General features: G+C 44.7%; 1 protein-coding gene across 1 annotated transcript in view; it reads left to right on the forward strand.

Moving 5' to 3' along the window:
• The window catches only part of ATP10A (ATPase phospholipid transporting 10A (putative)), a 95,342-nt gene that overhangs the window by 8,153 nt on the left and 61,250 nt on the right, over positions 1-25,939 (forward strand). Inside the window, exons 3-4 of the mRNA XM_038760118.1 lie at positions 9,782-9,986; positions 24,952-25,037. Of these exons, the coding sequence (XP_038616046.1) occupies positions 9,782-9,986; positions 24,952-25,037 (291 nt within the window). The remainder of the gene's footprint in view (positions 1-9,781; positions 9,987-24,951; positions 25,038-25,939) is intronic.

Consider the following 25,939-nt stretch of genomic DNA (forward strand, 5'->3'; position numbering starts at 1 on the left):
ACAAAAAAAGGCTTTTCAATCCACTGAAGAATCTGCTGGATTTTGATATTGTGCCCCAAATCATGGTTCGGAGTCAAGATCTGATGAAGTGGACTGATAACTGAGCAAGAAGGAGACACACTTGAAGCGTTTGTAACTCCTTTTTCTGGGCTGCTGTAGAAACACCAGGCTTTCATTTGGCATCTTTTTTAAAAAATTGTATTTGTTAAGCACTTGTCTCTGTGCAAAGCACTAGAGTAGATACAAGATAATTTGGTTGGACACAGTCCCTGTCCCACAGAGGGCTCAAAGTCTTAATCCCCATTTTACAGATGAAATAACTGAGGCCCAGAGAAGTGAAGTTACTTGCCCAAAGTCACACAGTGGACAAGTGGCAGATCCAGGATTAAAACCAAGGTCCATCTGATTCCCCGGCCCCTGATTTATCCACTAGGGCTCACTGCTCCCCACACTGCAATCTTGCAAAATCTCATATTAAGTCTCAGAAGACTTCAGTTGAATTGAACTTAATGGTATTTGTTAAGCACGTACTATGTGCTTTAAAGGAAGCAAAACCAATATTCCCCACCCATAATCAATGTACAATGACCATCTCCCTCATCTCCAACCCTCAAAGCAATCGGGACCTCTTAGTAGCTCCTAACATCTCAGGCAAGAGACAGAGCAGGTCTGGGGGAGTGGAGAGCAGTGATTTTGAGAATGAGCTTTGGGATCATCCTAGAGATTGAATGTTCTTGAGACTTCTGATCTGACAAAGCCCAAGGCCGAGTGCAAAACCAACCCATTGCTCTGGGCTCACTGGGGGCAAAGAGAAAGAAGGAGCATTGCCCAGACTGGAGCACAATCTGGATTCCATTTGGCAGCTCTTTGCTTGGCAGAAAACACGTGGAGTCTTTGAAATGATACCAAGCTCAGTACATGTGCCCAGTGGCCTTCTGGAACTAGCTGGGTTCCAAGAATGGAAACTAAATAAATCAGTGGCGTTCCATTTCTAGTTCTAGGAAACTGCTGGTAAATTGGCTCTTTCTCTTGCCTTTCCCCCACCCACTAGCTGTGGGTTTCCCTCAAGACTATGTCATGGATGCCCTTCTCTTCTCACTTGACACTCATTTCCTTGGGAAGCTCCTTCACGCCCAAGGCTTACTACCACCTATATGTGGGTGACTCCCAAATCTACCTCACAGAACCTTGATTTCTCTCCTCTGCAATCTCACGTTTCCTACCACCTTCAGGATATCTTCACCTAGATTTCTGTCTCCACTTCAATCTCAACCGGTCCAAAAATGAACCCTGTCCAACACTACCATCTTCCTCATCTCTCCAGCCTATCACCTTGGCATGCCAAGAGCTGAGGAAGGGTAGTGAACTCTTTGAGATTGGGGTCTCATTCCCTTCAACTAGTAATTATTCATGTAGTAGTTGTGATAGCATTTATATAGTGTTCACCATTAGCAGAGCACTATTCTGGGTGGGGAAAAATACACAATCTAGATTCCAGGGGTTCACAATTTAACAACGAGGGAAAAGTTTGTAGAAGTAAGCTGCTTTGCCATCTTCTCTGACCCTTTCTACCCTCAGAACCATTCCAGATTGCTTTTCCCCAAGGAGTCACAGAGAGCAATCCTTCCATTCCACATAAGGCTCAGCTGTGCCACAGTTTCCTCATCTGTTAACTACCTGTCCCTCCTACTTAGCCTCCAGTGCGACAGACATATGTCTAATCTAATTGTCTTCAATCTAATGCTTGGTACATAGTAACTGCTTAACATATAGTATTATTATTATTATTATTAGCAATCACTGGTATTTATTGAACACTTATTCTATCCAGATCACTGCACAAAGTACTTGGGAGAGTACAGTCTAAGTTGATAGAAACGTTCCCTGCCCACAACGAGCTTCCAGTTGATAGTCCTGTTTTTGCTCCAATTCCCATTCTTCTTTCCCGTAAATATGGACTGGTGAACCTGATTCCTTCCCAGTCCAAGGCGCTTTTTCTCTGAGGAAGCAAATAATCTTAATTCCACGGGTTTCTTGCAGTCTCCTTCTCACCTGTAAGGGTGATCCTGATTCTGCTACCCTCTGCCTCTACTCCTACCCTCTCCAGTGGCTTATTTTAATGTCTGTCTCCTCCATAGACTATAAATTTCTTGTGGGTAGGGATCGTGACTACCTATTCTACTGTTTTACACTCTCCCAAGTGCTTACTACAGCGCTCTGCACACAGTAAATGATCAATAAAAACAATAATTTGTTGATTGATGGAGGTCACCATGATTTTAGGCCCACACGTAGGAACTACCCTGCCAGCTCCAACTGGGACAGCACTCTCAATAAGGGGGAAGATTGCTTGGTTTCATTCCTTTCCTGATGGTAGTCTTTATACCCCCAATGCTCAGGTATTTCTGAGAAAGCAATTGAATCTCTTGGACTGAATATAGACAAAGAGGGAGGCTGTTATGGGCTGAGGAAAATAAAATAAAAGAAAGTGTCAATGAAACCTGGCAAATGGAATAAATGGAAAATGACCTGTTTGCAAGTTGGCTGGGAGACCATGTCATCTCTGCTGGGAAGGCAATCACCTTGAGCAATTTCCAAACCCTCCCCCTAAAATTGGGGAGGTGACATTTATCACAATCAAACTCACTGTCCAGGAAAGGAAGTGGTGGCTGAAAACAGTTGGGGACCCCGAGATTTTCTGGGGCCCAGGACAGAATGAGATTGAGCGGAAGTCGAAAAGGCCAAATTTCCTCTCAGGAAAGCCCCAGCCCTAATGAGTTATTGAGATGACTGGCTTGGGGACTTTAACCTTTCTCTCTACGGAGGTTATTTAAGAAGGTGCAGTGCAGTGTGGAGGAGAAAGGGTAAGGAGTCTCCCTTGCTCACAACTTCCAAGTCTTTTTTTTAAAATGAAATCTGTTAAGCACTTCCCATGTGCCAAGAGCTGTTCTAAGTGCTGAGGTAGATACAAGCTAATCAGGTTGGACAGAGTCCCTGGCCCATATAGGGCTCACAGTCTAAGTTGGAGGAGGCAACTGTACTAACGTCTGAGGTGGATACAAGCAAATCAGGTTGGACACAGTCCCTGTTCCACGTGGGGCACACAGACTCAATCCCCATTTTCCAGATGAGGTAACTGAGGTACAGAGATATAAATTGACTTGCCCAAGGTCACACAGCAGACATGTGGCAGAGCTAGGATTAGAACCCATGACCTTCCGACTCCCAGGCCCATGCTCTATCAACTATGCTATGCTGCTTCTAATACCAATATATTTTTCTAACATAATACTTGGTATTATCATCCCTACCAGAGATTGGGAGGATGGTGGTATTGTTAACTGTGGTGGGAAATTTAGGATCTGGATATTAATCACAAGTCTACCACTTGTCTGCTGTGTGACCTTCAGTAAGTCACTTAATTTCTCTGGGCCTCAGTTTCCCCATCTGAATATGGTATCTATTCTCCCTTCTACCTAGACTATGGGCCCCAGGTGGGATGGGGATCTTGACAGAGTTTATTATCTCTAATCGACTACACTGTTTGGCTTATAGTAAGTAAACCCTTCTGCAAATCAAAATTATTAGGCATTGTAGCAGGAATTGTAGCCGTAGGAGTGACAGACATACAGACAGACAGAGACAGAAAGAGGATGAGAAGGAGAAAAAATGAGAGGAATGGTCAGAGAGGTAAGAGGAGAACCATTCATTCATTCAGTCCTATTTTACTGAGCGCTTACTGTGTGCAAAACACTGTACTAAGCACTTGGGAGAGTACAACATAAGAACAAACAGACTCATTCCTGCCCACAGTGAGCTCGAACTGCCTGTAAAACCAAGGTTAGATAGAGTTTCTGGGAGAAGGGAGGGGTCCGCACTGTCTAAGGCAGCAGAGAAATGGAGGAAGTTTTGGCTTTTAGAATCCATTACTCTTGGCAAGGTGGAAGCCATGAGTGATCTTGAGAGAGCAGATTCAGAGGAGTGAAGTTGGAAGCCAGATTGCAGGAGATCAAGAAGGGAGTTGGAGAGGGGAAAGTGGAGGCAGCAGGTTTATCCAACCCATTCAAGGAGTTTGGACAGGAATAGGAGGGTGAGGGGAAACTAGCTAAAGGGGCTCAATGGAATGGAGAGAAGAGTTTTGTGGGTTTTTTAGAGTAGAGGAGAAAATAACATTTTTGAAGGCAGAAGAGAATGAAAGATATCACAAGTTGTTAATTGTCATCATTTAATGCCTTTACTCCTTGCAGTCTAGTACCATGTGTATCATTTGAGAAGCAGCATGGCCTAGTGGAAAGAGTCCAGGCTGGGGAGTCAGAGCTCCTAGGTTCTCATCCCGACTCTGCCACTTGTCTGCTGTGTGTTTGTGTTTAAGTGCTTACTGTGTGTCACACCCTGAACTAAGCACTGAGGTAGATAGATGATCATCAGGTCCCACATGGGGCTCACAGTCTAAGTAGGAGGGAAAACAGGTGTTGAATCCCTATTTTTCAGATGAGGGAACTGAGGTCCAGAAAAGTTGGGTAATTTGACCAAGGACAAACAGCAGACGTGTGATAGAGCCAGGATTAGAACTCAGGTCTTCTGACTCCCAGGCCTATTCTCTTGCTAATTGTTGACACCGGGGCAGAAAGTTATGAGGGAGGAAGGTGGTGCCATTGACTGAAAGAGGAAAGCTAGGAAGGGGAGTATGTTTAGGAAGAAAGATAAATAGTTCAGTTTTATCCAGTCCCAAAGTCAAGGAGGAAATGCAAGATTATGGAGCTGATGCAAGTTGGAGCAGGTGAGGAAGTCATAATAATAATAATATAATAATAATAATGTTATTATTATTATTATTATGTTGTTTGTTAAGCACTTGCTATGTGCCAGGCACTGTTCTAAGTGGTGGGGTAGATACAAGACAGTAGGGTTGGACACAGTCCCCATCCCACAGAGGGCTCACAGTCTTAACCCCCATTTTCCAGATGAGGGAACTGAGGCACAGCGAAGTTTAGTGATTTGCCCAAGGTCACAGAGCAGCAAGTGGTGGAACCCAGATCCTTCTGACTCCCAGGCCCGGGCTTTAGTAATAATAATAATGATTGTGGTATTTGATGATGATGGCATTTATTAAGCGCTTACTATGTGCAAAGCACTGTTCTAAGCACTGGGGAGGTTACAAGGTGATCAGGTTGTCCCACGGGGGGCTCACAGTCTTAATCCCATTTTACAGATGAGGTAACTGAGGCCCAGAGAAGTTAAGTGACTTGCTTACTTTGTACCAGGCACTGTACTAAACGCTGAGGTGGAGACGAGAAAATCAGGTTGGACACACTGCTTCTGGTCAGAGTCATCTGACGGAAAGAAGTATCAGGGCTGGCTTCAGACTCACTGCGGTCTGACTCAGGAGGCAAATATTTGTTCCCACCTAGAAGATGTGATCTGCATGGTGTCATTATGGCATGCTGCATGTGCACAGAAGCAGTGTGGCTTAGTACAAAAAGAGCCTGGGCTTGGGAGTCAGAGGTCATGGGTTCTAATTCCGACTCCGCCACTTGTCAGCTATGTGACTTTGGGCAAGTCACTTAACTTCTCTGCACCTCAGTTACCTCATCTGTAAAATGGGGATTAAGACTGTGAGCCCCACATGGGACAACCTGATTTCCGTGCACATACTGGGTGCAGAGCACTGTATTAAGCACTCAGGAGAGTACACTGCAACAGAGTTGATGGACACATTCTCTGCCTACCAGAAGTTCACAGTCTAGGGAGAGGGTTGCAGCCTAGTGAGAGAGCTGATCTAATTCCCAATAGTTACAAGAGTGCGGTTATGTTTTTGAATTCTTTTGTTATGTTTTTGAATTCTTGAAAAGAGCAAGTGAATGCTTTTTTTTCTGGAAAGGGCTTGCAGCTAAAGGAATTACTGCAAAAGATGGGGAGGCATCTGAGTATCCTCTTCGCCAGCTGTGGGAGCAATTTGGATTCCCAGAATGGCTCGGGACAAAGCCTTCAGCGCCCTTTCATCAAAGTGATTAAACCATTATTCCCGCCTGTCACCACCACGGTTTCACCTTCCCAGTCACTGCTGGGACACTACTGTGATTGAGACCCTCTCAGCAGCTCTACTAGCTGGGGGCTATTTTTGACACCTGCTTGGGGATTTGAGCTTTGTACGAAAATATTTTCTTGAGCCAAGCAATGAACGTGGAATGTATCAGCTACAGTAGGGCACTTGTTGCAGGATAAGGCACTCATTATTGCTGGATAAGAGGCAGGGTGGCCTAGTGGAAAGATCGTGAGCCTGGGCATCAGAGGATCTAATCCCAGCTCTGTCACTTACCTGCTGTGTGACCTTGGGCAAGGCACTAAACTTCTCTGTACCTTAGTTCCCTCATCTGCAAAATGGAGATTCAATACCTGTCCTCCCTCCTACTTAGAATGTGAGCCCTATGTGGGGCCTGATTATCTTGTATCTACACCAGTCCTTTAGTACAGTGTTTGGCACATAGTAAGAGCTCAACAGATACAATTACTATTATTATTATTAATTTGTCTGAAAAATAACTGTGGGTTAGGCAGGCACCAAAATAAGAAATTAAAAATCTGAGTTGCCCTTTGTAAATAACTCAGAAAAGCATTAGGGATGCCTGGGTCTTGGGAGGTAGTTCTACTTCTAGATTATCATAAAAATAATTCTCTTAGAATAATGATAATAATAATAATATTACTAAACAGTCGCTATGTGCCAAGCACTAGGGTATATACAATATAAGCAGATTGGATAGAGCTTCTCTCCTCCATAGAAGCCTTCCTTGACTCTCTTCTCTTCTCTCCTCTCTTCTCCCACTCCCTTCTGAGTTGCCCTGATTTGCTCCCTTCATTCATCCTCCCTCCCCACCCCACAGCACACATATAATCATAATAATAATAATGGTATGTGTTAAGCACTTACTATGTGCTAAGTACTGTTCTAAGCGCTGGGGTTGATATAAGGTAATCAGTTTGTCCCACGTGGGGCTCACAGTCTTCATCCCCATTTTACAGATGAGGTAACTGAGACACAGGGAAGTTAAGTGACTTGCCCAAAGTCACACAGCTGACAAGTGATTGATTGATTTTTAATAGTAGTAGAAGCAGCAGTAGTAGTTATAGTAGTAGTAAAAGCAGCTACTTTTATTATTAGTGTATTTATTAAACACTTACTATATGCAGAGCACTGTACTAAGTGCTGCAAAAGAATCCACAGCTGGTAATGTCCCTGTCCCTCAGGGGGCTCATGGTCTAAAAATAAAAATGAAGAGAAGGAACTAGTGACAGATGTTTATGGAGAGCTTGAACAAATCACTAAATGACATAAAAACAAAAACCAAGGTCAGTAGGGTACTGTGGCGACAGGAGCAGAATTTCAGGCTCCTTACAACTCTACAACTCTTATCCTCCTCTTTCTCCTCGTCTTCTCCCTTCTCCTCCTCCTGCTCCTTCCTTCTCATCCTCCTATCCTCCTCTTTCTCCACCTCCATCCCCCAGCATTCCTGCAGGTGAACATGATGACCTATTGTTTCACTTTATTGTTTCACTTATTGAGCACCTATTGTGTGCAGAGCATTGTACTGGGCACTTGGGAGGGTTTGGTACAATCAGTCAGTCAATAGTATTTATTGAGCACTTAGTGTGTGCAGAGCACTGAACTAAGCACTTGGGAGAGAACTAGTGGACACATTTCCTACCCATAAGGAGCTTATAGTCTAGAGGGATAGAGTTCGTTGTCTTGCTCCCTGCTCTCAAGGAATTTACAGCCTAGAGGGGGAGATCGACGGTAACATTATCTCACCTCACTAATCTCCTACTTCAGCCCAGAGCGCACACCCGCTCCTCTAGTGCCAGCTTACTCACTGCTCCCTGTTCTCGTTTATCTCACTGCCAAACCCTTTCCCACACCTCCCCTTAGCATGGAACTCCCTCCCCCTCCATTTACTCCGGACCACCACCATCCCAACCTCCGAAGCATTATTTAGGTCACATCTCCTCCGAGAGGCCTTCCCCGATTAATCCCTCTTTTTCCCGGCTGCCTCTCCCTTCTGCATTGTCTCCTCGTTTAGATCTGCAACCCTTGGACATTTGATATTCGCCTCACCCCAACCCCACTGCATTTATGGACCTATCTTTTAATTATATATTCTAAATTATTTATTCATATTAATGTCTGTCTCCCCCTCTAGAAGGTAAGCTCACTATGGGCAGGGAATGTGCCTGCTAATTTTGTCGTATCATACTCTCCTGAGCGCTTAGTACAGTGTGCTGCACAGAGTAAGCGCTCAATAATAATAATAATAATGACATTTATTAAGTGCTTACTATGTTCAAAGCACTGTTCTAAGAGCTGGTAGACATGATTGATAGATTGATTGCAAACACAATATGACTAAGGGAAGGAGCAGAGTGTAAGAGCATTCTTTCATTCAATCGTGTTTATTGAGCACTTACTGTTAATAGAGCAGTGTACTAAGTGCTGACATGTACACATTCATGGGTGCTGCATGGTGACTCACCTTACCTCAAGGCACCCAAGTGACCTGGAGCCCCAAAAGAAGGGACACTTCTGCCTGCTGTTTGGAAACTGTAAGCTGTTTTCCTGTCCAAGAAGCCACTCATTTATTTGGTATTCCCCAAGCCTTTACTCCAGAAGCAGCATGGCCCAGGGAAAGAGCACGGCCCTGGGAGTCATTAGGACCTGGATTCTAATCCCGGTGCCACAGGAAGCTGTGTGACCTTGGACAAGTCCCTTCACTTCTCTGTGTCTCGATTTGCTCATCTGTAAAATGGGAATTCGATATCTGTTCTCCCTTCTACTTAGACTGTGGAGCCCCTTGTGGGCCAGGGCCTTGTGTCTGTCTTGACTTAAACCTACTTTAGCACTTAGAACAGTACTCCACCCGTAGTAAGTGCTTAAAAAACACCATAGCTATTATCCTTCTTATAATGCACCACGCCAAATGGGCACTCAATAAATGCTACTCCATTGGCTCTCAGGATATTCAGATCCTCTCTGAAACTTCATGTCCTCCAACAAGCTTTCCCCGATTAGCATCTCTTAGCCCAGTTGAATACTAACATGAGCTGGTTTCCTTCTGGGCTTGTAGAGAGGTTACAGCCCGGTGAGGGATGGCACAGGAAGGAAGAGGAGGCTGATGGGAGAAGAGAAGAAGAAAACCGAAGCTCAAGTGGGGAAAAAAAGTAGAAGAAGAAGGCAGCAACAAGAAAAGGGGGAAGTTAGTAAACATCGTGGTGGGATTATAAAGAGTAATCCTCCATATTCCTAGCTGGATCTTCAGGCAGAAAGCCAGTAGGAAGCTCTGTGCCTAACCCAGAGTTAACAGAGCAGCGTGGCATAGTGGATAGCGCACAGGCTTGGGAGTCAGAAGGTCACGGGTTCTAATCTCTGTTCTGCCACGTCTGCTGTGTGACCTCGGGCAGGTCCCTTAACTCCTCTGTGCCTCAGTTACCTCATCTGTGAAATGGGGGATTGAGACTGTGAGCCCAACGTGGGGCAGGGACTGTGTCCAATCTGATTTGCTTGTATCCACCCCAATGCTTAGTTCAGTGACTGACCCATAGTAATCGCTTAACACATAACACAATTATTAAAGCAAACATTGAATCTGATCACTTAACACATAGCACAATTATTAAAGCAAACATTGAATCTGCGGTGTCTCACCCAGCCTGGGACAATCTGCCATGGAGCCACTCCCAAGCTCATCCACGTGTACCTTACCTCTCCGGGGGAACATCTCTTTGCCAGGGACGAAAAGAAATACGTGACCAGATATTGGAAGGACGTGCACGTGGGTGACTTTGTCCAGCTCCACGGTAATGAGATCGTCCCTGCCGACATCCTGTTCCTTGCTTCCAGCGACCCCGTGGGGATGTGCTGCGTAGAGACCTCCAACCTGGACGGGGAGACCAACTTGAAGGAGAGGCAGGTGGCGCAGGGCTTCTTGGAGCCGGTGAGTCCTCCAATCCCAGGGGACGGTGGTGGGGGCCACCGGGGAAGGACAGCCACCTTGGATGCCAGGTCTTGTCAGGAACCGGGGCCTCTGACACCCTGTCACAGCACACAGTGTGTACTTGAAGCATCCTGGCCTAGTGGAAAGAGCATGGGCCTGGGAGTCAGAGGACCTGGGTTCTACTCCTGACTCCGCCACTTGTCTGCTCTGTGACCTTGAGCAAGTCACTTAACTTTTCTGTGCCTCGGTTACTTCATCTGTAAATTGGGGATAAAGATTGTGAGCACCATGTGGGACAGGGACTGTGTCCAACCCAATTTGCTGTATGCACCCCAGTGCTTAGAGTAGTGCTTTGCACATAGTAAGTACTAAACAAATACCACAATTATTATTATTAGTAGTAGTAGTATCCTGGCTCCACTGCATACTTGCTCTATGATCTTGGGTAAGTCACTTAACTTTTCTGTGCCTCAGTTACCTCATCCATAACATGGGGATTGACTGTAAGTCCTATTACGGACATGGAGTAGGTTCAACCTGATTATCAATCAATCAATCAATTGTATTTATTGAGCGCTTACTGTGTGCAGAACACTGTACTAAGCGCTTGGGAAGTACAAGTTGGCAACACATAGAGACAGTCCCTACCCAACAGTGGGCTCACAGTCTAGAAGGGGGAGACAGAGAACAAAACAAAACATATTAATAAAATAAAATAAATAGAATAGATATGTACAAGTAAAATAAATAAATAGAGTAATAAATACGTACAAACATATATACGTATATACAGGTGCTGTGGGGAAGGGAAGGAGGTAAGGCAGGGGGGATGTAGAGGGGGAGGAGGGGGAGAGGAAGGAGGGGGCTCAGTCTGGGAAGGCCTCCTGGAGGAGGTGAGCTCTCAGTAGGGCCTTGAAGGGAGGAAGAGAGCTAGCTTGGCGGATGTGGGGAGGGAGGGCATTATCTTGTATCTACCCCAATGCTTAATACAGTGCCTGAGAAGTAGGGGAAGCAGCGTGGCTCAGTGGACAGAGCGTGGGCTTGGGAGTCAGAGGTCATGGGTTTGAATCCCAGCTCCGCCACTTGTCTGCTGTGTGACCTTGGGCAAGCCACTTAACTTCTCTGTGCCTCAGTTACCTCATCTGTAAAATGGGTATTAAGACTGTGAGCCCCACATGGGACAACCTGATCACCTTCCATCCCTCCCAGTGCTTAGAACAGTGCTTTGCACATAGTAAGTTCTTAACAAATATCATCATTGTTATTATTATCCCAGGATTCCCTCTTCTTCTACCCAACAATGCCTGATTTGTCATTGCTCACACCCTGTTAGAGTCATAATATTAGAGAAGCGGTGTGGCTTAGTGGAAAGAGCATGGGCTTGGGAGTCAGAGGATGTGGGTTATAATTCTGACTCCACCCTTGACTGCTGTGTGACCCTGGGCAAGCCACTTCACTTCTCTGTGCCTCAGTTACCTCATCTGTAAAATGGGGATTAAGACCGTGAGCCCCATGTGGGACAACGTGATTACCTTGTATCTATCCCAGCTCTTAAAAAAGTGCTTAGCACATAGTAAGCACTTAACAAATAGCATGATTATTAATAGTGGTTATTAAGCATTCACTGTTCAAAGAAGCATGTACTAAGCTTCTTGGGAATTAGACATGGTCTCTGTCCTTCCAAGCGCTCACAATCTATGAAAATAGGCTGGTGAGAGAACTGGAGACACAGTGGGAGCAATGAAAAAATGAAATCTTAAAGCATGGGCTTGGGAGCAGAGGACATGGGTTCTAATCCTGGCTCTGCCTCTTGTCTGCCGTGTGACCTTGGGCAAGCCCCAAATGCCCTATCAAAGAAAGCCAGTCAGGCAAGAGACTTCAAGGAGTACACTTACACACTCACATCCGAAGCCCTCTCTCAGTGCATCCTCCAGTGGAATCACTGAACTGTATTGAATGAAACTCCAGTGAAACTCCCTTGTCAATTGAGACATGTTTCATCAAGACGCAAGCTCTGCCCGTGGAGTGTTAGCTATCCTTTCGGACAACTCGAAGAGAGAGTAGGCGCTATCCTTTCCTCAGCCCTCCTTCACGCTCTCCGATGGCACTCAGAAAATGTCTTGGACAATTTCATATCTGTGGTGGTTGTTAAAATGATAAATCCATTTTCCTCTTCATAGCCTCTGCCAAAAGTTGACCGATCACACACGGGCTCTGTGCTTGCCTCGAGCTTCCTCCTAACTATAGAAATCAGGGGTAATGTCTCGGGGATTTCTGAGAACATTCCGCCAAACCAAATAAATCTGAAAATACCATCCCTGAACAAGATTGGCCGCCAAAAAAACTCTCTCAAACAGTAAGAAAATCCCCAAGTCGTCCATATTGGCCAATTACGGGGTGGTTCTGCAGCCGAGCTCAGAGACAGAGGCCTGGAGAACCCCCTCCTGGATGCCCAGGAGCAGCATAGCCTAGTGGATAGAGCGCGGGCCTGGGAGTCAGAAGGACATAGGTTCTAATTCCGGCTCTGCCACTCATCTGCTGTGTGACCTCGGGCAAGTCACTTAACTTCTCCGGGCCTCAGTTACCTCATTTGGAAAATGGGGATTAAAACTGTGAGCCCGATGTGGGACAGGGACTGTGTCCAACCCAACTTGCTTCTATGCATCCCAGCACTTAGTACAGTGCCTGACACATAATAAGTGCTTAACAAATATTACAATTATTATTATTATCATTATTATATGAGCTAGGACTGGTCACTGAACTTAGATTTGGTGGTTTATCTTGCAGTGATGCTGGCAATGGAAAGCAGCATAACCTAGTGAATAGAGGCTGGGCCTGGGAATCAGAGGACCTGGATTCTAATCCCAGCTCTGCCACTTGGCTGCTGTGTGATCTTGGTCAAGGCACTTGATTTCTCTGGGATTTAGTTTCCTCATCTGTAAAATCGGGACTCAATACCTGTTTGCCCTCCTCCTTAGACACTGAGCCCCATATGGGACAGGGAAGATGTCTGATCTGATTGTGTTGTATCTACCCCCGTGCTTAGCACAGTGCTTAGCAGAGAGTAAGATCTTAATCAATCAATTAATGGCATTTATTCAGGGCTTACTGTGCACAGAGCATTGTGCTAAACACTTGGGAGAGTACAATACGACAGAATTAGCAGACACGTTCCCTGCCCATAATGAGCTTAACAGTCTAGATAAATACTATTATCATTATTATCATTAATATTAGTAGTAGTAGTAATACTAGTAGTAGTAGAAAAGAGTAGTAGAGAAGCAGCGTGGCTCAGTGGAAAGAGCACGGGCTTGGGAGTCAGAGGTCATGGGTTCTTATCTTGGCTCCACCACTTGTCAGCTGTGTGACTTTGGGCAAGTCACTTCTCTGTGCCTCAGTTACCTCATCTGTAAAATGGGGATTATGATGTGAGCCCCACATGGGACAACCTGATCACCTTGTATCCTCCCAACTCTTAGAACAGTGCTTTGCACATAGTAAGCGCTTAACAAATACAATCATTATTATTGTTATTATAAAGTAGTAGCAGTTGTTTTCCGGTCTTGGATATTGAGAGAAGGTCACACTGGTTCCCATTTTAAAAACTCACCTCCATCCAGCCCTGAGCCTGTGCTTCATTCTAGAATCAAAATACTGAGGCTCGAAACACTTTCTAATAATAATAATAATAATGATGATGATGATATTGTTAAATGCTTACTACATGCCAAGCACTGTTCTAAGCACTGAGGTAGATACAAGGTAATCAGGTTGCCCCACATGGGGCTCACAGTCTTAATCCCTATTTTACACAGGAGGTAATTGAGGCCCAGAGAAGTGAAGTGACTTGCCCAAAGTCACGTGGCAGACAAGTGGCGGAGCCAGGATTAGAACCCACGTCCTCTGACTTCCAAGCCTGTGCTCTTGCCACTAGTCCACGCTGCTTCTCTATATCTTGCTTTTTCAATATCTCTCTCTTCTAACTACATCTTGGAACCATTATATCATCCTCCCTTCCAGGAAGTCAATTCTTTAAACACTACTTCCCTGATATCCCATGTTTTGGAAGCTTGAAGAAGTTTTGGTATATAATACTGACACACACTGTGTCACACACACATTGTGATTGATATGTCACTATGGAACTCAGTGACCAACACACAAAGACACTTTTACCAATACTGTGACACACATTGTGACTTTCTGAAACCTATAAATCTACACATGGAGACCTCTGACATCTTTCTATGGATCCTAAAGAAAATAGGGTCTCTGTTGGTGAAGAGCAGGGGTTTGAAAGCAACTATTGTGGCTTCCAAGTGTTGACCTGCAACTGGGAAGTTTTCACCAACAAAGTGAGTATTTAGCAAGAGTCAGAATCCCTCATGACAAACTCACTGCCTTCCAGGCATTGGATGACGATCGGATTGATCGTCAATTGAGTTCCTGGTGGAGAATGGGATGGGCAGTTCTCAGGCTTCTGCGATATCAAGACAGAAGGAAAATGCTTGAATGAAACTGAGCCTCTCCTCCCAGTGTGCTACCAAAAATGACTGTGATCCAATTAGTCAAACCAAAGCAACTGGTTTCAACCCCTTCCTGCTTGTTGTGACTCGTGGGCTCAGGAAGTGACTTCTTTGGTCTCGTCAGTTGTATGGCCAATCAATCAATCAATCGTATTTATTGAGTGCTTACTGTGTGCAGAGCACTGTACTAAGCACTTGGGAAGTACAAGTTGGCAACATATAGAGACAGTCCCTACCCAACAGTGGGCTCACAGTCTAGAAGGGGGAGACAGAGAACAAAACCAAACATATTAACAAAATAAACTAAATAGACTAGATATGTACAAGTAAAATAAATAGAGTAATAAATATGTACAAACATATATACATATATACAGGTGCTGTGGGGAAGGGAAGGAGGTAAGACGGAGGAATGGAGAGGGGAACAAGGGGGAGAGGAAGGAGGGGGCTCAGTCTGGGAAGGCCTCCTGGAGGAGGTGAGCTCTCAGCAGGGCCTTGAAGGGAGGAAGAGAGCTAGCTTGGCGGATGGGCAGAGGGAGGGCATTCCAGGCCAGGGGGATGACGTGGGCCGGGGGTCGACGGCCGGACAGGCGAGAAAGAGGCCCGGTGAGGAGATTAGCGGCTGAGGAGTGGAGGGTGCGGGCTGGGCTGGAGAAGGACAGAAGGGAGGTGAGGTAGGAGGGGGTGAGGTGATGGACAGCCTTGAAGCCGAGGGTGAGGAGTTTCTGCCTGATGCGCAGATTGATTGGTAGCCACTGGAGATTTTTGAGGAGGGGAGTAACATGCTCAGAGCGTTTCTGGGCAAAGACGATCCGGGCAGCAGCATGAAGTATGGATTGAAGTGGGGAGAGACACAAGGATGGGAGATCAGAGAGGAGGCTGATGCAGTAGTCCAGATGGGATAGGATGAGTGCTTGAACGAGCAGGGTAGCGGTTTGGATGGAGAGGAAAGGGTGGATCTTGGCAATGTTACGGAGCTGAGACCAGCAGGTTTGGGTGACGGCTTGGATGTGAGGGGTGAATGAGAGAACGGAGTCGAGGATGACACCAAGGTTGCGGGCTTGTGAGACGGGAAGGATGGTAGTGCCGTCAACAGTGATGGGAAAGTCAGGGAGAGGGCAGGGTTTGGGAGGGAAGACAAGGAGTTTAGTCTTGGACATGTTGAGGTGGCGGGCAGACATCCAGATGGAGATGTCCTGAAGGCAGGAGGAGATGCGAGGAGGAGAGTCAAGCCTGTATCCACCCCGATTAGCCTGTATCTACCCCAGTGCTTAGAAGAGTATTGGCCACACAATAAGCGCTGAACAAGTACCACTATTATTATTATTAGATGGACCGGGGTTCTAATTCCAGCTCTGCCACTTGTCTGCTCTGTGGCAAGTCACTTCACTTCTCTGGGCCTCATTTCCCTCATCTGTAAAATGGGAATTTAGACTGTGAGCCCCCAGTGGGACAGGGGCTGTGTCCACCTGATTTGCTTATATCCATCCTGGCATTTAATGCAGTGCCTGGCACACAGTAAGTGCTGAACAAAACCTCTTGCCTAGGGGATTGACTTTGAAGTGAGCTATCTCATTCGGATGATGAGCCAGATGGGAGAGAAGCAGAGTGGCCTAGAGGGAAGAGTGTGGGCTTGGGAGTCAGAGGACCTGGATTCTAATCCCAGCTCTGCCATCTTTCTGCTATGTGACCATGGACAAGTCAGTTAACTACTCTAGGCTTCAGATCCCTCGTCTGTAAAATGGGAATCAGTCAATCAGTGGTATTTATTGAGTGCTTACAATGTGCAGATCACTATACTAAACACTTGGGAGGGTATAATCTAACAGAATTAGCAGACGGGATCCCTGCACATAACAGGTTTATAGTCTAGAGAGGGAGGCAGACTGTGGGGTTTGGAGTGGGGCAAATATCCGGCGTCTAAAGTTCACAGATTCACATGCCTAGATGACAAGGAAGAGAGTGTGAATCTGGGGGAAAGAGGGCTTATTCATCTCCTCTTGGAGGAGATGTGACCTTAATAATTCTTTGAAGGTGGAGAGGATGGTGGTCAGGTGTATATGAAGGAGGAGGGAATTGTAGTCTAGGGGGAGGATGTGGGAAAGGGGTCAAGATAGATGCCATCAGGGCCTGGTGCTTAAGCCAGAGCTAGAGGACCGGAGTGTGCTGGATGAGGTGAAGTGTGTTGAAGCAAGCTGATTGAGTGCTTTAAAGCCAGTGGTAAGGTGTTTCTCTTGGCTGTGGTCAGATCCGAAGCAGTGTGGCTCATTGGAAAAGAGCCCGGGCTTTGGAGTCAGAGGTCATGGGTTCAAATGCCAGCTCTGCCAATTATCAGCTGTATGACTTTGGGCAAGTCACTTGACTTCTCTGTGCCTCAGTTCCCTCATCTGTAAAATGAGGATGAAGGCTGTGAGCACCCCGTGGGACAATCTGATCACCTTGTAACCTCCTCAGTGCTTAGAACAGTGTTTTGCACATAGTAATCGCTTAATAAATGCCATCATCATCATCATCAAATCTGATGACCAAGAGGGCTAAGGCATTTACAGTCTCCCTTCTTTTTCCCACTAGTTTTTCCCTGTACATCAAGGAGAAGTAAGGAATCTAGGAATTTGCAGATGGCCTAGAAGTTCAACTCAGTCCCAGGATCATATCTCATGGGGCAACTGTGCCAGAACCCTCAACACAGATGATGAGTGCTGTGTGCTGTGTGACCTTGGGCAAGTCACTTAATCTCCCTGGGCCTCAGTGACCTCATCTGTACCATGGGCATTGAGATGGTGAGCCCCGCCTGGGACGTGGACTGGGCCCAACCTAATTAGCTCGCATCTACTCCAGCACTCAGTACAGTGCCTGGCACGTAGTAAGCGCTTAACAAATACCTTTAAAATAAATCTACATTTTAAAATCACAAATCCCAAAGTGATCACAGCAGGCCCATGCCCTGAAAAACCCACTGGCGATGAAAACTACTTTAGAATGGTGGAGTCTAGAACAGTTTCTACAGGCAATGCATCCAGGCATAAGCTACAACATTTCATCTCTAGTAAAATAATTGGCTGGCTATCGCCTGGAGGAATTGCAGGCAGCACTGAGACTGAGAAACAGGAAACATTGAGCCCTGAACATCTTTCTACTTAAACCACCCCCACACTCCTCCGTTGCTCGGAATATCCACCTCCCCCCAGCCCCTGGCTTTGGAAACTTGGGACCCCAGCAGGAGGGAGAAAGAAAGAGAAGGAGGAAAGCAGACAGCTAGGAGGATTTGTCTGCTGGTTGTATCACAGTTGGAGCAGAGATTGTAATGGGAGCTGGAGCATAAAGGAAAGATTTATTCAGTGTGTTTGGATCATTAAAAAAAAAGCTGTTCACACTCATTGCCAAAATTCTCCCTACCCCACTATTCTGATCCTGCAGAAAGGGAGATTCTGTTTGGGAGAAGGAGGGTAGGGAGGAGAAGGCGAGGAGAAAAAGTAACGTTCTTGGGAGTCTTACATGCTTTGAAAAATGTAATAGATGGATTTATTCAAGTGTGAATTAGCATTTGTTGAAAGTGTATTTCATGTTTGTCCTGGTTCTGCACTTATTCCACAACTCACCAGCCTCCCTGCCCCACTTCTCTTTAACCAATTATTGCTTGTGATGGAGAGGAATCCAGTTATAGAAGCTTCTCTCTATGCGGAAAATAAAGCTGTTCAATCCTGATTTAATGCTTTAGCTCTTTAGCTTATAAATACTCTAGATGAAACTGCATTTTCCTGAGCTGGTGAAACCTAGGGATGGATAAATTTTGTTATGAGTGCCACCGCCACTCCAACATTCAGATATTACAAGTGATACTGAATAAGCAAATGCAGGAAATTCATTCATTCATTCAATCGTGTTTATTAAGCGCTTACTGTGTGCAGAGCACTGTACTAAACACTTGGGAAGTACAAGTTGGCAACATATAGAGACGGTCCCTACCCAACAGCGGGCTCACAGTCTGCATATCTGGGTCAAGGTGTGCAGCCAATCGGGGAGTCCCACCTTAATTGACTCGCACTCTCCCAAATGCTTAGTACAGTGCTCTGCACAGAATAAGAATGCAATGAATGCTATCGATTGGTAAAGTATTCATTTTAGCTGTGTATTTTCTCTCAGTTCACAAACAACAAAGTTTTGTAATGTAGCCAGTCTCCTAGCATTGAAGCTCAGCTCACCTCAACACAACTACCCTATGTGGGACATTTGAAAAGGATAAATGATAGCAGGATACCCAAACAGCTGTTGCTTAACAAATAGGATAATAATAAGGGAAGCAGCATGGCTCAGTGGAAAAAGCCCGGGCTTGGGAGTCATGGGTCATGGGTTCTAATCCTGACACCGCTACTTGTCAGCTGTGTGACTTTGGGCAAGTCACTTAACTTCTCTGGCCCTCAGTTCCCTCATCTGTAAAATGGGGATTAAGACTGTGAGCCCCATGTGGGACAACCTGATCACCTTGTATCCTCCCCAGCGCTTAGAACAGTGTTCTGCACATAGTAAGCACTTAACAAATGCTATTATTATTATTATTAATAAATAATAATAATAGCTTGTTGTGGCAGGAGGCATGTCTACCAACTATGCTGTTTTCTACTCTCCTAAGTGCTTAGTAGAATGCTCTGCACACAGTAAGAGGTTAATAAATTCCACTAATTGATCAAAGGATTAATAGTACCAACTCCACCTTCAAAGCTTTATAAAAAATCAAATAGTTTCCAGAAGGCCTTTCCCAATTTAAACCATCATTTCCCTTACTCCCTTTCCCTTCTGGTTTATGCTTGCACTTGGATCGGTACAGGCTAAGCATTTGATATTCACCCCTCCCTCACCCCCACAGCACTTAATTCTGGTACTATGTGCCAGGCATTGTGCTAAATGCTGAGGTAGATAATAATAATAATAATAATAATAGTATTAAGTGCTTACTATGTGCCAAACACTGTTCTAAGTGCTGAGAAAGATACAAGGTTATCAAATTGTCCCACATGGGATTCACAATCATAATCCCCATTTTACAGATGAGGTAACTGAGGCACAGAGAAGTGAAGTGACTTGCCCAAAGTCATACAGCAGACAATTGGCAGAGCTGGGATTAGAACCCACCACCTCTGACTCCCAAGCCCAGGCTCTTGCCGTGAGCACGCTGCTTCTCTGATAATAATCAGATAATCAGGTTGGGCCCAGTCCCTGTCCCACCTGGGACTCACAATCTTAATTCCCATTTTACAGATAAAGAAACTGAGGCAAAGGAAAGTGAAGTGACTTGCCCCAAGTAACACAGCAGATAAGTGGCGGAGCCAGGATTAGAACCCAGGTCCTCTGACTCCCAGAAGAGTTTCTCATGGGCTTCTTATGCCCATATCTATAATGTTAAAGTCTGTCTCCCCCTCTAGACTGTAAGCCCCTTGTGGGCAGGGTATGTGTCTTCCAACTTTGCTGTATCATACTTTCCCGAGTGCTTAGTCCAGTGCTCTGCACGCAGTAAGCATTCAGTAAATACCATTGAATGATTGATTGATTGAGAGCCTAATGGCAGCCTCCTATGTCCAGGCAAGACAGAACCTGGAAGAGGGAAAGTCCCCAGAGCCTCCAGTACTTCACAGCAGTTGCCAATTATGAAGTCTTCCTGGATACTCAGGAGACTGAAATCTCTAGGCCTGGACATTCTGTCTTCAAGAGATCAGAATAATAATATAACAACAATAATAATAATAATAATAACTGTAGTATTTAAATACTTACTATATGATAAACACTTTACTTAGTGCTGAGTTTGTGAAGCAGCATGGCTCAGTGGAAAGAACACAGGCTTGGGAGTCAGAGGTTGAGGGTTCTAATCCCAGCTCCGCCACTTATCAGCTGTGTGACTTTGGGCAAGTCACTTAACTTCTCTGTGCCTCAGTGACCTCATCTGGAAAATGGGGATTAAGTCTGTGAGCCCCATGTGGGACAACCTGATTTCCTTGTATCTCCCCCAGCACTTAGAACAGTGCTTAGCACATAGTAAGCGCTTAACACATACCAGCATTATTATTATTGTTATACAGGAGAAGCAGCTTGGACATAGTCCCTGTTCCATATTAGGCTCACAGTCAAGGGGGGAGGGAGATCAGGTATTTAATTCCCATTTTGCAGATGAGCACACTGAGACCCAGAGAGGTTAAGTGACTTGCCCCAGGTTATACAGCAGGTAAGAAGCGGGGCTGGGATTAGAACCCAGGTCTCCCAACTCCCAGGCCTATGTTCTTTCCCTTCATCTCTTACTCTCCCAGAGAACACCTGTCTCAGAGAAGAAACTCCCTAACCCCTGACTGGAGCTAGCGGCTATTACATCATCACACCCTGATCCTTCTCCTACCCCAGTAAGTCCCACTACCACCACTTACAATTATGTGCAACAAAAAATAACCTTTCATTTCAAGGCCCTACTGAGAGCTCACCTACTCCAGGAGGCCTTCCCAGACTGAGCCCCTTCCTTCCTCGCCCCCTCATTCCCCTCTCCATCCCCCCCATCTTACCTCCTTCCCTTCCCCACAGCACCTGTAGGTATGTATATATGTTTGTACATATTTGTTACTCTATTTATTTATTTATTTATTTTACTTGTAAATATCTATTCTATTGATTTTATTTTGTTAGTATGTTTGGTTTTGTTCTCTGTCTCCCCCTTTTAGACTGTGAGCCCACTGTTGGGTAGGGACTGTCTCTATATGTTGCCAACTTGTACTTCCCAAGCGCTTAGTACAGTGCTCTGCACACAGTAAGCGCTCAATAAATATGATTGATGATGATGATGATGATTTCCTCCTCAAACATCAGGATGGGGCAGTAAGGCATTCAGGAAGTCAGTCATATTAACTGAGCACTTTCTGTGTGCAGAGTACTGTACTAAATGCTTGGGAGAGTACAAGATATATTCCCTTCCCACAATGAGTTTACAGTCCGGAGGAGTTTATGCAGTAGAGGCAATTAGGTGAGTAAATATGGCATCCACTGCTGAGTCCCTTTCTCTAACTAGTAAATCCCTTCGGCCATTAAATGGCTGGTTCTGGCCTAAAAGAGAAGATCATGAGTTCAAGAGCAGAATGAGCACTAGATTGTAAACTCATTGCAGGCAGGGAACGTGTCTTCCAACTCTGTGATATTGTACTTTCCCAAGCAGTTAGTACAGTGCTCTGGATTTATTAAGCACTCAATAAATCCAAATGAAATAAAATGCCTCCTCCAAGAAGCCTTCCCTGACTAAGCCCTCCTCTTCTCTTCTTCCACTCCCTTCTGCACTGTGCTTACTTGCTCCTTCATTCATCCTCCCTCCCATCCCCATAGCACATTTGTAGATATCTGTATGTAGCTGTAATTAATTAATTAATTAAATTAATTAATTAAAAGTTCTATTAATTTCTGTTTCCCCCTCTAGACTGTGAGCTCATGTGGACAAGAATGGGTCTGTTTGTTGTTATACTGTACTCTTCCAAGTGCTTTGTAAAGTGCTTTGCATGCATTAGGTGCTCAATAAATATGATTGAATGAATGATTGATCAATTGATTAACATTGAACCCACGGCTTGATTGCCTTAAAAGCTTTGTACAGAGGGTAAGACTATTAGCAGTGAACTTTGACCCACCAGTAAGATCAACCCACTTACAAAATCTGATGTGATTATATAATTTCTAATATCTGAGTAGGAAAAAGAGTAATTGAACTAATCAAACGAAAACTACCCCCAAAACAATAATTAATGAATTTTATATGTTCCCACCCATCAGGAATTTCTCTACTCCTTTGGCCATAAAGCTCTATCCCACTTGTACATATTGCTGTCCTTGTGAGAACCATAGATCTTGTCTAATTTTCACCTGTGTATTTGCACAGTGCTCTGCACAAAGTAACACTTATTAAACACCATTATTATTAGGGAAGCTAAACTGATTCCAACCAGTGGTAGCAAGGTGTCTCCTTGGAATATAAACTGAGCCTCCTCTAAAGTGTAACAGAGTGTATTAAGATGTGAATCTAAAATACAGTGCCGAATTCAGAACCTGTAACAGATGATGGTTTAGGTTTTGCTTGTTTCTAACTGTAAAATGGAAGAAATATGGGGTTTCAGAAATTGTTCAAATGACGTCCAAGTCTCCTCGAATGCAGAAAGGAAAAGGAATGCTAGTTCATTTCAGAGGTCAGAGAACATTAAAGTTTCAACTTGATGATAAAAGAAAGTTCATCAGTGGTGCTAATTTCCACCCAGTTTTATGGACGATTCTTGCAGGACTTTGCAGGAGAGGCAACCCTAAGGCTAAAGCAATTTGCTCACAAAAGAGTTGTCTTCCAACAAATGGAACAGCCCTTGACTTATCAACATCTATTTTTATCAGTGGAAAAGGGCAAGCTATTTTTTAAAAATAATAATTGCCAAACCACTTGCACCCACTCTATTTTCTGACAAAACAAAATGCCCCACCAAGGTTTTAAAGGCCTGAAGTGTCAGAGAATTTCAGATACGCCTTTTCCAAAAATACCACTTCTGTGGCCGTTCAGCCCATGGTTTATAACCGTCTCATTATTTTCCCTCCAAATTATCTGGGAATCTCAACGAGGTTCTTGGCCTGCTCCTAAACCAGGATGAATGATTTAGGGGAGGGGACAAAATGGGGCCTCTGAGGGCCTGACTTGATGAAGTTGGCAGAGGGGAGACAGCAGGGAGGGTTGTTCAGTGCCTTTGCCCCACTGAAATGATGTCCAAAATGAGAATCAGTATGCCCTAGTGTAGGAAAACTGGGCCAGGGGGTCAGAAGGACCTGGGTTCTAATTCCAGCTCCACCCCTTGTCTCCCCTGTGAACGTGGGCAAGTCACTGCACTTTTCTCTGCCTCAGTTGTGAGGTAGAAGCAGCATGGCGTGGTGGTTAGAGCACGGGCCTGGGAATCAGAAGATCATGGGTTCTAATCCCGGCTCCACCCCTTGTCTGCTGTGTGACCTTGGGCGAGTCACTTTACTTCTGTGTGCCTGTTACCTGATTTGTAAAATGGGGATTAAGACTGTGAGCTCCACGAGGGGCAACGTGATTACCTTGTATCTACACCAGTGCCAACAACAGTGCTTGGCACATAGTAAGCGCTTAACAAATGCCATCATCATCATCATCATCATCCATTGGCTGCTCATTACTCTCCATCCACTGGGAAACTCCTTCAACTCAACGAGATAAACATCATCAAAAGTCACTGAAACAATCCCAAAGACCATGTTCTCAGATTGCATATTACAAGAAGACAACTTAACTGCTTACGTTTTTCTGTGGTATTTGTTAAGCACTTAATATGTGCCAAGCTCTGATCTAAATTCTGGAGTAGATGCAAACTAATCAGGTTGGACACAGTCCACATCCCACATGGGGCTCACAGTCTTAATCCCCATTTTACAGATGAGGTAACTGAGGCCCAGAGAAATGAAGTGACTTGCCCAAGGTCACACAGCAGACAAGTGGCTTACCTGGGATTAGAACCCAGGTCCTTCTGACTCCCAGGCCTGTGCTCTACCCACTGAGCACACTGCTTCCCATAGCTTCGTCATCACCATGACTACCACCATCCTCTCTACCAAAATGCATTGTCTTGCATTACATGCTTCAACCCATGATGAACTGAATGATACTTTATCCGTCCCCATGGTAAAATGGCAAACTGATACAAAAGTCAAGTCAGATGGAGAGGTAGCATAGTCTAGTGGAAAGAGCACTTGATAGGGAGTCAAAACACAAACCTTAGTATAGTGCTAAGCGCTTAGTACAGTGCTTTGCACAGAGTAAGCACTTAATAAATACAATTGAATGAATGAATGAAAACACCCAAATTCTAGTCCCTACTCCACTATATATGCCCACTTTATGTCTTTGGGTGAGTCACCTAACTTCTAATGATTCACTTTCCTCATCTGTAAATTGGGGACAAAATGCTTGTTCTCCCTCTCTTTCAGACAACAAGTCCCGTAAGGGACAGAGACTGTGTCTGCTGTGATTATCTTGACTTTACTTGGGCCCTTGGCACATAGTAATCAAATTATCATTATTATTATTATCATCATCATTATTATCCTTGATGTTGTAGTTTTTGGTGAATGTGACCAAAGGAGAATAAGGTATCATAATTACTGGGATTTCTATTTCTTGGAAACTAAGAAAATTGGTGGGTATTCCCATTCAATGCTGAAAGTAGCTGGGGGAATACTGAGAGAGGTTGAGGGGAAAGATCAGCTTCCAGTTAATTTTCTCATGAAAATGTTTAACAAAAACTCTGAAATGTGTATTAGTTTGGGAGAGCAAAGCTCATTTTCATGAATTGTTAATGCAAAGAAAGAATGAAACTGCTGATCTGGGCTCAGAAGTATCTAACGCTTAATGCTTTATCGTTCAGGGTTCTGTATTCAATCCCTTGAATTTTACCGGCATAATTGAGTGTGAGAAGCCCAACAACGACATCAGTAGGTTTTGCGGTTCCATGTAAGTATTTTCTGGTAGCCTGAAATCCAGATTTTATTCAGACCTATTTTGTCTACTTTTGTCTAAAACCCCTGAATACTGTGTCAGTGTGAGAAAGACACAGATAGAGCACCCAAACTGTGGTGTATCACAGAGAGACTGGAAAAACACAGCTAAAATAATAATAATAGTAATAACAATGATGGTATTTGTTAAGTGTTTACTATGTGCCAGGTACTGTACTAAGTGCTAGGCTGGAAACAAGCAAATTGGGTTGGACACAGTCCCTGTCCCACATGGAGCTCACAGTCTCAAATTCTCATTTTGCAGATGAGGTAACTGAGGCACAGAGAAGTGAAATGACTTGACCTTGGACTTATCTGCTGTGTGGCGGAGCCAGGATTAGAACCCATGACCTTCTGACTCCAAGGCCAGTGCTGTATCCACCGTCATGCTGCTTCTCTGTGGGAGGCACAAATATATTCAGCTACAACTACACACATGCAGAAAGCTGTGGAGACAAATAGGGAAAAGCAGTGTGACCTAGTGGAAAAAGCATGGGTTTGAGAATCAGAAAACCTGGGCTCTAATTCTGACTCTGCCACTTACCGGCTCTAGGACCTTGGACAAGTCACTTTATGTCTCTGTGCCTCAGTGTTCTCACCTGTAAAATGGAGATTCAATACCCGTTCTTCCATCTACTTAGACCGTGAGCCCCGTGAGGGACAAGATTATCTGATTATCTTCTATCTACCTGGTGCTTAATACAATATTTGGCACATAGTATGTGCTTAAAAAATTCATTAGTAAAATGGGAATTACAAGTGTGCCCCATGAGGGCATGGACTGTATTCAACCTGATCATCTTGTATCTGCCCCCGTGCTTAGTATAGTACCTGGCACATAGTAAGCGCCTAACAAAT

Source organism: Tachyglossus aculeatus, chromosome 18, assembly GCF_015852505.1.
Source record: "Tachyglossus aculeatus isolate mTacAcu1 chromosome 18, mTacAcu1.pri, whole genome shotgun sequence".
NCBI classification, from domain to species: domain Eukaryota; kingdom Metazoa; phylum Chordata; class Mammalia; order Monotremata; family Tachyglossidae; genus Tachyglossus; species Tachyglossus aculeatus.